The following is a 13,145-nucleotide window of genomic DNA, read 5'->3' as shown; positions in this document are numbered from 1 at the left end:
CTTTTTAGATATCCTCTACAACAGCTTCAGTGAGGAACAGGGAACTGCAAGCTCTGAATCCAGGTGAGGCAGTTCTGTCTCACACAAATGCCTGCCTTGTACACCAGAGAATGGCAAAATACACTGTGAAAACAAACAAGCAAAAAAAAACTTCAAGGAGAAAATTATGCCTTTGAAAGGATCACCTCCTTTAACCCTTCTCAAAGGCAATTTCACTCTGAAAATACAACTGTCCCTTAAAAGGATTAAAAAGTTACAGGGCTTGATCCTCCTTTTCCCTGGTAAGAATTTATTGTCTGTGCTATACATGAAATAAGTGACCTCTGTGGAGTCATCGGCATTTTGACTACTTACAACACTTCCATCATTTTGGTAGCTCAGCTTTCCATTTACATTTATGTTTTGGATAGAAACCTCCACAGGCGGGGGATTCCTTCTGATGCCCAGCAGACAATGTTAAATAGTCCAGAAGAAAGCACCTGGAAGAGCCCAGACATGGATCTGAAAGGGGGACAGCCCAAACCCCTATCCATCAAAAACCTCCAAACCCCTGTGACTGGCTTCTCCTGTTCGCAGAAAGGGTGAAAACAAAGCCTCTGGCACAGGAAAGTTGGTATCCAGTAATCTGAAGAATTTTGGGCTTTTTGTTTTTTAAATGACTGCCGTAAACAAAAGCAAAAATACAGTTGCAAGGCACAGGTTTCACAGTTACAAAGCATAGACTTCACAGTTACAAACCTAGTAATAAATTAATTTTTTTAATCCTTAATTGGACCATTCAAAGAGAAAATGGTCTGTTAACTCAAAACAGTTATTCCTGAGCCTGAGCACATCAAGTCTCACACACATTTCAAATTCTAGAAACAACTTTGACAAAATAAATTATGCCCTCTTCTACTTTTTGGTACTTTTTTCCCCCCATTCTCATGATTCTCTAATCACATTTCCCTACAAACCCACATTGGTTTTCCATAAAATAAAGGAGCTGTCATCCACTTCAGAAGAGTAGATTAATTATAACCTGCTCTTTACAAGTGACTAGCTCTGAATATCAACAGGGGTTTGTTATTTTAATGCACTATGTGCCATACTACTCCAGCTTTTTCATTTCAAAACTAATGCATTAACTGGTAGGAACCCAGTAACTTTGCTACTTAGCCATACTTGAGATATTTTGTATCAATCAGTTTAAAAGTTATTTGGCTTCATTTTTAACAGTGTCCTGACCTTGCACTGCTACAAGATGTGATTGAAAACCAAATGCCAAAACAAAATGGAAAACTATTCCTCAGGGAAAATTCTCATTTGTTCTCCCCACCCCCCTTGGTTATCTAAAAGGCCTCTCACAAATGAGTGTATTTATTACAGAAAAAAACCCAAACCCAACCTTTTAAATATTCACATTTAAATATTCACATTGTTCACATGCAAACAGAAAAACACATAAGGCATATCCTGTACAAGAACTAACAAGATTCTCCCCAAAAATAGCTGGTTCCAAATTAAACATAATCCAGACATCACAAATCTTGGGTGGCTTGTTTAATTTCCTTTTTCCTCCTGTCCTTTACTTCAAACCATCCCACAGCACAAACTTGTGTCACAGCCACACAGAGAACATGGAGAACCATCTGAAAACACCAGCAAGCTCAGAGTTGGTATCTTTTAAAGAAAGGAGAGAAAAAAATAAACTCATGAGGTCAAGCATCTCTATTCTGACACCTTTCAACTTCCAGTTTCTGTGAATTCAAGTCAATTTATCATTAAGAACAGAGAACTATACCACACAGAAGCTAACTGCAAAGAGTGGGGGTACGACTGTGCCATCAGCAGAACTGACCCCAGCCATCACCTGAATGAAATCACACCCACAGAGAAGTGCCCAAGGTGATCATCTTGCACACTTTTCCCAACTGTTCAACTGTTTATCAAGAGCCCAAAAGTTAGATTAATTATGTATTTGAGCACTGACAGCTGTGTATCAAGCACCCTGATAAAATACTTCCACATGCCATTACAAACCTAGAAACCCCAGTTCACCTGCTGTAAACACGGTGTTTAAAAGCCAGCACTCTCCATTGTAGAGTGCACAGAGTAACAGCAAGACAAAATGTATTTAAAATATTATACAAAGCACAACTGCAACCTCCTCATCCATGACAACGGGCTATTTGTGAAATACATTGTAAAGTGGTAACCTTGTACCTTAAAGGCACAGGACATTTCTCACAGCAGCAGTTTGCAAGTGTTGCACTGGACCAGACACCCATTCACCAAAACTGACAGGACATCTGGAAATCCAGAAGGAAAGAACAGTGTTTCCTTGGAATGTTGTTGCTTTGTTCCAGAGCATCCAGAGCAGGGTGCTTGGGAACAGAAACCTTTAGCTCACCAACACTGAGAGACAGAAAGTACCCCGTGGCTGTGACTCACACCCGGCACACACACAAAGCCACCTTCCTCTACCTGAATGCAAACCTGACCGTGCCTCAAGTGTTGGTCTCCAACAGCCCTCAGGACTCTGTATCCAGAGTTCCTACATCTACAAAGGGATTTATTGACAGAAGGATGAAGAGCAAAGCGAGCAGGCGAGGGAGGTGCTCACTGACAGCGCACCAACAACCCCAAGTCTGCCAGGACAGCTTCCATGGCACAACATTCAAACTGGCATCAGCTTCCACAATGGCACAAAGACATTAATGAAGCTGTCCCTGGAAAGCTTCCCAGTGCCAAAACACAGTCAACATGTGACCCTGAAGATTGGCAGAACTGAAGCTTTCATCTGAAAATGGTCTTTTGAATCAGTGTATTTAAAGGTACCTGGACATTAATTTCAAGACAGGAATCCACAGTGGCAGATCAAAAATGTCTTACAATGTTCAAATCGTGGCTCCAGCTGCACATTAGTAGAAGCAAAGAAATGTGCCTGCTGCCTTTGGACTAGGAGACACATGAGGGGAATAGCTTGGGCCAAAGCCATAAAAAAATTATCCAAGTCACTGGGATGGAGAAGGATTTTCGGATTGCTGTGACAAGATTTCCAAATGGCTGATGCTGTTAGACAACACACAGTAGATAGTATTTACTACACTCCATTTTACTCCTAGAGGAGATGGTACAAAAGCTTAAAGTAAAAACAGCCTCCAAGTTAGATGATGAATATAAACTCATCTGACATTAATAAAAAGTTTAATTTTTCCTATCAAGCATGCCTGACATGTTTTACATGTCTAACTTCATTTAAAGACTGTCTACTGCTAGATTGTCTTCCCACTGAAAGCAACAAATTGAAGTACTGAGTCTACAGCAGTCTGAAAAAGGCATGAATTGTATAACAAAAACACAATCCTGTATTACAAATTGTTCTCCTACATCAGCCTGTGTCCTGAAGCCATAAATCTTCATTATACTGCTGCTGCTGCAACTAGTTGCTTTATTTTCTACAGACAGCTACTGTCAAATATTACGCCGTACATGCTGACAGATTTTGCAATTTTGAGCTACTTAATTAACCACTCAGCTCCTGTGAATACCCAGTCAGGCAAATGGTGAGCAGTGAGAAAGTACAACACACAGATTTCTTCTCATTTGAAGTTTTAAAATAAATTCTTCATCTGAAAGAAAATTATTTCAGTTCTAGCAAAAATTCTGGCCATCTGGAGCCTCATTTATTACTTAATAAAAAAGCTAATGAGCCAAGCAAGCTGGGTCCCCAGGCATTTTCCTGCTCTGTAATTGCTTGGTAAGAAACTTTGGGTTTTTTTTCATTTTCTTGAATAACTTATGAATGCATAAGTATGGAAAGCTGAAGAAATTTTAAGGTAGAAGCCTAGTTGTTAAGTTTATAACAGATATTTTAGCTGTCAGCAACAACCCAGGAAGCTTTAGGTTTAGGGAGATTTATATAGCAGAAAAAAAAAGGACCCCAACCCAAAAGGTGCTCACATGCTTCATATGCTAAAATTACTGAGCTCCCCAGTGCAGCTCTCTGAGGTGCCCCTCTGAAGGCATGTGAGAAGTTGACCTTGGGCTGCCAAATCCCAAACTAAGCTCCATGTTGTGTGAAACCAAATCAGTTCCTTAAAAGTTTCATCAAGTAGTTTTTGTGTATTTTTGTCAACCGTGGAAAGAAAAAAGGAAAATAAGAGTATACACAATTCAAATGCATGGGTATATACAATATACAATTCCAACAAGTTACAGGAGATCCAAAAATTAATGTAAAACATCTCCAAGTAATCTAATGAAAAGTTACCTTCTCACTCCTCCATCGCAGGTTTAGTTGATGCAAGTGATGCCACCTTGGAGGAAAGGCACCACGACCCAAGAAATTCCCCCCCTCGGAAGCAGCTACAACACAGGGTCAGTTCACAAGTACGAGCTCTTCCCACAACTGACCTTGGGAACAAACTGACTTGATTTCCACCCACATCGGAAGCTCATCCAAACCTCAGTGCAGGTTTAGCACTTGAACAGCTTATCAGTGCTGGCAAGTGTGAGCCAGCCCAGCAGGTCCCTTGCACGGGGACAGTCCCTGCTGCAGAGCCAAGGGCATGGAGAGTTTGGGAGCACCACTGCCTCTGCCTGATGGGATGAGGGCATGAATTTCAAAGGACTGTGTCTGGTACCTCCTGGCAGTATTCAAGTCAAAGGAAAAATTTTAATAAAGCAATTAGTTGCGTAATGTCAGAATTATCAAAAACTCATCAATTCTACTGATACTCCATGAAAACCCCTCCATATTTAGGAAGCAAACAACTTCTCTTCTGCCAATTATTTAGGACTTTTAAGGCAACATAATACTGCAATTAAAGCACGTGAACTTTAAATTTTCTCATTTATTTTTAATTAGAAAGCCACTTCAGTTACAGAAATCTTCATTGTTTAAATTAATGCCAACAGCCTGAGTCCTGATCCTGAGAACAGATTCATTTAAGCAGGATTCCTCTCATACATGGTTTACTTGTGCAAGTATTTGCAAGATTCAGCCCTGAAGTCACTACACAACTTACAGCTATGTTCCTCCTTTGTGAACAAACTCACCTCTGAACTCAGTATTACACAGTTCTGTCATGTGCCATCGCATTCTCTCGACCTCTGCAAAAACACATTTATATATGTTAATTCATAGACAGGTAAGAGTGTCAGGAGGAAGCAAAGAAGAGCTACTGGAAACCACGGCATCCACTTGGCAACCAAGGAAACACGTGAGGAAAGGGAACACTGCACAACCAGACATGGTTATCCTCCAGATAAATACTAACAATAAACACTTAAGCTGTTTTCTACTAAATTATCTTCATGAATCAAGACCTCTTTTACAGCACCTCACACATAAGGGTCTAGAAGTGCCTATTAAAGGTGAGGGGGAGGAAACTTCTTCCATGTCAACGAGGTCAGGATTTCACCCTAAATATTGCATTTTGGGGAAGGTGAACAGGAGATTGCACTACACTGTAAGATCACTCTTGCTCACTTCTTGGAGAAAGGGAACAGCTGTCTCAAAGCAAATGCCACTGAGGACAAAGAGAAGAATGCTACTCAGTTGCAGCAGCTAGTGTAGCTTTATGTAACGAAAAGTAGCCTGAGTTTTCCAAGAACACTCCAATTAATATCCATATTCTTTAAGCACGTGCCAATGGATCTGATCTAAACACTCCCAAGAGACAGCACAAACTGCAGCAGGACAAAGACTTCCTCTGTGCTGTCCTGGGTCATTGCAGTCAAGTACAGAGGTAAAGACTGCACTTGAGTTGTAAAAGAAGCATTTCAGTTCTTCTGAATATTTCCCAAGTGCTCACTCTGACAGACCCCTTGTTGCCTCAAAACAAAGCCTAGAAAAGCAGGAAGCACAAATACATACATAATTTGGACAGACTTCCGTATCTATTAATATTAAACTAGGCAGGGAATTAATAAAATTACATTCAAGACACATACAACAGAAAAATGCACAATGGACATAAAAGTTTAACTATTTTTTACACTGTGACATACAGAAGTTGTTTGTAAATTCTCAGAAATAAATGAGGAGCAAATGTTTGTTAATCACTAAACACAACAGAGAAGGAGCATTTTCACTGAAAACACTTTTTTCTATTTCTGTGTCCTGTGACTCAAGACAAGGAGGTTGCAATAACAGCAGCTCATACATCTGAAATTCATAAAAAGGAAAGATACTTTTATGTCACCAGAAAGTTCAGAATTAACAGCCCCAAGAAATTAAAACGTAAGAGATTCCAATCAAAAGGTAGAAGTAATTGAAAAAAGCTGTAGTTAAACCAGCTGTCTTAAACCCCCACACATATCCATTTTTCAGGCACAGCCATTGAAAACCCCTCCTAATCAAAGATCTGCTACTGCTGTTTCCTAAGACAGTTTTCAGATTAATACCCCAGTGTAGGAACATGGCATGAGGACAACAAGTGAAGAACAGTTTTTGGCACACCTGGGATCTCCACTAAAGCACAGGCTGCCTGGACAAGGTTGGAGAGGAGAAAAGTTGTTTCCTCTCTCATGTTCACCATAATGCCCACAACCAGACCCTGGGAGATGGAAAGAAAATATATTCCTTGTGCTCTCCCTTCCTGCTTTGAGGTATTCATGCTCAGGGTTCTTGGCAACGGGTGCCATTTCAGGGGAGTTCAATTTTCATAGTAGAGCACTTCAGTCTTGAGAGCCAGCCAGTTGTTTTTGTGGATCAAGAAGTGACATCACTAATATACCATAACATCCTCCAGGTATCTTCAGCTTTCATTAGGAGTTTCCATGGTTTGCACTCCATGGCCTCCATGGTTTACATTCACTCCACAAAAATGCCTGATCCTTCCTTTTCTTTCTATTCCCTCTCCTCTTCATGTATAACGAAACATCCAAAAAGGTCCGGGTCAGGATTTACTATTTCAAAATGCAATTTCTACCAAAAGCTGCAACTCAAGTTTCTTACACAAACTGTCTTATTCCTTGGAATGTTAGAGGCAATGTTCTAGGAAAAGCTGACCACGTGCATTTAGTGTATTAGTTCCATCACCAGTCTCTGTCTTTAGGCAAGCTCTCTTCTATGATTACTAGAAAACATACACAACTTGAAATAATTTAAAAAACAGTAAGAAGTTATGAGTGAGGGCAGAAGTTAAATGACTAAATTTTAGTAGGTGTGACTTCCAGCTGGTGTTTCAGTCAAACTATTACCCTGATGTCACCCCAGCAGTGGAGCTGTACCACTTGAATACCAATCTGCCTTCTCTGCAGCAGCGTCTGCAGCCCTGGGAAATTATTGCTCTGGAGGCCACACGTGTCACACCCTCACTGTGCCCTGTTGAGATTCCCAGGGTCAAGCGAGTCTGGTCTGGGAACAGAAGGGCTCCATCAGCACGTTCCCTCCTCCTGCCTGCAGGGAGAGGGGGCTCCGAGGATGGCACTGCCCAGCTGAGCAGGCACAGAGCCCTCAGCAGCTGCCCTGGATCCCCCCAGCTCCACATGGATGGCAACAGCCCAGACACACAAGGACTTGGTGCTCCCATGTGCCCGATGCCCACAGGACCTCGAGCCCTGGGAATCACCAACTGCTCACACACAAATTCTGGAACTGACTGCAACAGGTAAGACTTGGGGTTTGCAAGGCAAGGACTTCCAGCTCTTCAGAAATGGAGTTCTATGGAGTTTATTGCTCAAAGCACTTTATAATCCTGCAGTGAAGTGCAAAGTACTGTCGTTAAGTCAAACTAAGATTTTTTTTCCTTTTTTTTTTTTTTTAAATACCTAGAATTTCTCAGCATTTTCCTGTTTACCTGATAAATCAGTTCTTTATAAAAATAAATATCAGGAGGACAAAAGGGACAGTTCCCCCACAATTTTAGTAAACAAGTTTCATTTTCCATGCTAAAATCTCTAACATTTTTCAAAAAAATATTGAAACACCTAAGAGAAACGGAGGGTGTATCAGAGCTGCTTACACCTCACCTACTTTATTGCCATGGCTAGAGTATCAGCAGAACTTCTAAAATTCACAGGTGTTTTTGAAAGGCCACAGTATCAGAAACAGCATTTGGCAAAGACTTTGTGAAGAACAGTTTCCTAATAGTCAGCAATAACCCTTATAACAAATTTAAGGGGAAAATACTTGAAATTTTTTCCTCTTTGATTTTTTTTCCTTAAATCAGGTACTGCCGCACTTTGTCCCTCCCATTTCTACGGTATTTCCAGTTTCATGTATTTAGATCAATGACACTTTCCAAAAGCTGGTGTACAACATCTTTATATACACTACAAATTCAGATTACCAGACTACAGTCAGACATTGAATGTATAAATAACTTTGCAAACTATTTACAGGTTTTAAACTAATCAGGTTTCAAGCAACCAACACTCTTAAGGCAAATTTGTTTGTATGACTGTCTGTCTGGCCTTTCAGCATTTCTCTCCCCTCCCCAATTCCCCTAAAATAACAGGCAAATAGGAAATTAAATTAACCCCTGTCCCTGTATTGACAGAATTTCTTGTACAGAGAGATGATCTAACTGATTAGGAGTTTTCCTCAAAACAAGGAAAAATGTATAGAGATTCATTTCTGTTTGTGTGTCAGGAAAATCATTAAGGTGCATACCAAAAAGTGGAAATCCTAATGTCTTACAGCAACATAACTTCTGTATGCACTTGACAAATGGATTTGGGAATTTGGGGAAAGCATCAGTTTAAAGCTGCACAACCCTTTTTAAAACTATGCATTTATAAGCTCATTAGACACAAGATCTGAAGAGCTCAAAGGGATTCTCTCTCACAGGTGACTGTGCAATAGAAGACGCCGCAAACAGTGGATTTTCGAAGCATAGGTTTAACTACGTTAGAATTTGTCTCTTATACCATATTGCTGTGCAAGATACTATTCACCATTTTAAGGGATTCCGCACGCCTTGCCAGTCCTTATCTTGGAATAAGAACTGGCCACTTCAAATAGTATCTTTTTGTTACAACACTGTATTCCTAAGTGCAATCACAGTGCAATCCCTTTTGTCAATGCACGACTGAAGCAACCAAGCATATTCTGGTGAAGGAGACAGGATTCACATACCAAATGTGCTCAGTGCCTTCCTTTAAGTCCCAATCATCACTTTGTTCTTAGTATTTTTCAATGCCCTGATTAGGTCTTTGTTTGGAAGTAATTAGCTACTGTGGTTTGAAGGATTTTGGAACAAAGCAGAGACTTTATACTGAATGCAGAGGTCATCTCCAACAGAGACAAAAGGTGGCAAATTATCGATTAGCTTTATATTTAGAAGCATCCCTTGGTTCACTGCTAGGATTGCTCCAGTCATCTGCTTCAGGTGTGGTCTTGTAATGCCGCCAGGCTGACTTATTAAAAACGGGAAGTCTTTCAAATGATTCACTTGAAAGGGCCTATGGAGAAACAAAAGCAATGGTTAGATATCATTAGAGACACAAGAGCAAGGTGATACCCTGGGGAGTTCTACAGCTACAACTTCTGTATCGAACAAGTGTCGCAATTATCCCAGTGTTACATGTCACAACACTATTTTGAAAATAGCTGTGACTAATAGCTCTAGTCATAGTCAAAGTACTAGTCAAAGTTAAAAGAAAATAATACCATTTAAAAATATTTCACGACTTCCAGAAAGTGGTGTCTACAGAGACAGCAAGAAAACGATTTTTGGTCAAAACCATTTTAGGGAGATTTGTCAGTGACACAGAGCAGACTCTACTGAAACGTTTCACTTTCCTAATGAACCTGGGCTCTGTCAGCACAGTGACCTGGGAGGGCTGATCCAGTTCAGTCCTTTTTCCTCTGAGAAAGGCCACACCTTTTTCCTCTACATACACATGCAGAGGATTAAACCCATCAGAAGCAGAAGTTAACACAGGACTCCACAACTCACTACACACAGCAAGGCACAGTGACAATGCTGTCAACAACCTACACATAGGATACGTGCTATATTCTTCTGAATTCCCTTCTGTCCAAGGAGTCAGTTCCAACCTTTAGCTCCTGAGTAGCCTGGTCTCTCCCAAAAAATGACAACAGGAACAATAAGGTCTATTGCACCAAGAACTGCATAGAAGAAAACCTATGAACTAGTCAGGGGTTGGTCAACAGTCTTCTCAGTTCTATTGTGGCCAAAACTTAGAATCAAAAAGCATTAACCAAAATTCTCTCTCATTGCACAGTTCTCAGAAAATTCACCTCTTCTGATGGATTAACAAAATGCAATGATCTGACACAGGGGACTGGGGGGGGGGGTTGGAATCTAACGCAAACTAGCTGGTATTAGTGGCAGGTTAATATATATAACCTTGGGGTTTAGGATTCTGTGTAACTGATTTAGATAAGCATGTCAAACAAAAATAGCAAAAACTAATTAGAAAACAAGCCAAGGAGTGAAAAGAACCTGCTGTAAATATAAACAATCTGCATTACTAGTTTATAAAAGGGTCAAATTCATACCTTCAAATAAATTACAGCATCTGAGCCAACGCCTTCCATTGAGTAAAGTTTAAGGTCACCTTGAAAGTACCTCGCATACAGACGAGAAATTGGCAATCCATAGCCAAACCCAGCCTACAAAAGCAAGAAAACAAGATATAAAAGATGATGAAAAGTTAAAAAAAATGCTACAAATCAGTGTAATTATTTATAAAACAGAGGATAACTCAATATTAGATTGTATCAAATTCCTTTTCAAGCTTTACTTTATTACTCAGCCTACAGTATAAATCAGTATTCAGCCTTTCGAGGAATCTCCTTTTTCCCCACATGTACTGTAAGTACAGAAGAGAGAAAAATATCCAAGTCCTTTGTTAGAATTCCCTTGTCCATTTTGCATTTTCCCAAGGAGAACACCATCTCTGCTGCCTCCAACCACCAAAGCAAACTGATGAGCCCTACGGCTTCCTCACTATGATCACCATTGCTAGAAGATTCCATTCCTTCTTTGGTAAAAATCAGATTTTGGACAGAATGTTTTTTCAAGGATTATTATTCTCAAATGTCTCCACAGTTAGGAGACTACACAAGAAAGCCAGAGGCGACTCTGTTCACTTCATCCAGGTCACACTAAGTGATTGCTGATGCCACAGAGATCAGAAGAATCCTGCAGAGGACTGCACAGAGCAACACAAGGCAAACAATGCTCACTGTTTAACAGAAGATGAAGAGTCCACAGCACTGAATGATCTACTGAGGATGAGACCCAGTACGGTCCACACGATTTTCAAAGCATAATAGACTTGTCAGGTAAAAATTTTAGATTTTTAAATTTACAGAACTAATATTCATAACCAGAGCTGCAACAAGGTCAACACTTGGCACCTTTTCTAACTCTCTCTCATCAGAAAAGTTATAAAAAACACCCCCAGCCTCTCTCACTGCAGCCAAGGAGTAAGACCTTACCCAGCACATCGACTCTGATTTCAGATGACTGGGTATGTGCCGAGCATCACAGTGGTTGGTTATTTACCCAAATCCCCCCTGATTTTTTCAGGACTATCCACAGCAATAAAGGAAATATTACAGATACACAATTTGAAAAGAAGGATATACAAGACAATGGAGTAATACAACTTCTTCATAATTGTGACTACAAGAAGAATTAGACACCTGGATTTTTCAGGAAATCAATAAATTCATTCCACTATAATATTTCTACAAAAGCAACCTGACAGATAAATGAGAACAATGCACCAGATCTTAAAAACAAAGACCCCAAAATGCTACAAAAAGAGAAGCCTAAAAAGAAGGACTAGCAAGTATTACGCACAGCTAATATGTGCTATCACTTTATAGAAAATCCCTTGAGGGAAAGGTGAACGTTAAACAACTTTTACTACAGTATCCATCACAAATTCTCTTCTTGTCATCCACTATCTCTACAATATCTTTTGGCCTCTTTGCCTTGTTTTTGCAGAAGTCTAAATTTAGTATTAAATTGGTTTAGAGTTGCTCACTCAGTTCTGAGCAAAACGACAAACAGAAAGGCCAAAGGTGCCCTTTCACACTGCTTGTCATAGTTATTAGTGTCCACTTCCAGAGTTAAAACAGTTGCTTAGCTCACTTTTTCAAACAACATTATGTTTTAAGTTTCTCAAAGACTCCCATTAGAGACATATGCATCACTTTCAAACACCTGGCCTGAAACCAGATGTATTTCTTTCTTAACTTCTAGAAAATTAGAGTTATTTGACTGTATAAAAACGAATTAAAAAGAAAAATGCCAAGAGCTGACTTTCATCTTTTCTGGAGACTGGACAATAAATGCATTACAGAAATTAAAAAGCACAGTAACCAAAATGGTGAACAATATGTACTCCCAGGACCAGCCTAAGTAAAGGGCAGTATCAAACAACACTGAAAACACATTATATGTTCCTCACTCCAGAATTACCCCTCCTTGAAACCCATGCCCAACTTCTGTTTGTCTCCTGTTCCTTTACACTCTCTGCCAGCCCACATAATCATTTCACACAGCCAACTTTCGAAAAATTCCTGTCAATCCCTTCTGTAATTGCCTTTAGGGTATTTTCCAAACCAGATAACTTACAAGAAATATGAAGAAAAGAGATCCCAAATGAGTCCCTTGTTAAATCAAGACCTTGCAAAAGTCTGTTTTGCAGAAGATAATTAACAAGAAGTGATTACTACATATGTCTATGCTTGACCTAGAGAACAGACTAGTCCCTGATGGCACACCTGCCTTGAGAAAGAAAAGCTTCTTAGAGCAAATTTATCTTTAAATATTACAGTATGCATTATACAAATAGGAAATTATTAAACTTCTGTGTTACTAGCATTGACAGCTTTAAATTAAACTAATTGAGGCCATGTTTCTGCCACTATAAACAACTGCTGGCAAAGAGACAATCTGTTAATTCCCTAAGAAAACCTACTATCATTAAGCATGACCATGTGTTTTTAACAGGTACCCCATGTGTACAGCAGCACACAGGAACAGAAGAGCTGCTGGGATCCAAATGCTGCCATGGTAACAAGGTTTTTCAGCAGTTTTTAAACAACATTTGCAAGGACAGTGAGAGAATTCTCCCCAGTCAACAGAAGGATACCTCTCTTCCACTGCCCAAGTCCATGAGTGTTTCATAACTAGACAGGGTATCACATAACAAGGGGAAGGAGTGTT

At 39.9% G+C, this 13,145-nt stretch overlaps 1 protein-coding gene across 3 annotated transcripts in view; it reads right to left on the bottom strand.

Moving 5' to 3' along the window:
- Positions 1–4,818: 4,818 nt before the first annotated feature.
- PDK3 (pyruvate dehydrogenase kinase 3) overlaps positions 4,819–13,145 on the bottom strand; it is a 51,880-nt gene continuing 43,553 nt past the window's right edge. For all 3 annotated transcript variants that reach the window (XM_027884232.1, XM_027884233.1, XM_027884234.1), the window contains 2 exons: positions 10,460–10,573; positions 4,819–9,396 (listed from right to left, as the gene is read on the bottom strand). In XM_027884232.1, coding sequence (XP_027740033.1) covers positions 9,253–9,396; positions 10,460–10,573 — 258 coding nt within the window. In that variant the 3' untranslated portion in view covers positions 4,819–9,252. The remainder of the gene's footprint in view (positions 9,397–10,459; positions 10,574–13,145) is intronic.

Source organism: Empidonax traillii, unplaced genomic scaffold, assembly GCF_003031625.1.
Source record: "Empidonax traillii isolate 1590-97213 ecotype Southwest subspecies unplaced genomic scaffold, ASM303162v1 scaffold140:size1466565, whole genome shotgun sequence".
Taxonomy (NCBI): domain Eukaryota; kingdom Metazoa; phylum Chordata; class Aves; order Passeriformes; family Tyrannidae; genus Empidonax; species Empidonax traillii.
The sequence above is the reverse complement of the archived record's forward strand: the minus strand, read 5'-3'. Positions and strand labels throughout refer to the sequence as shown.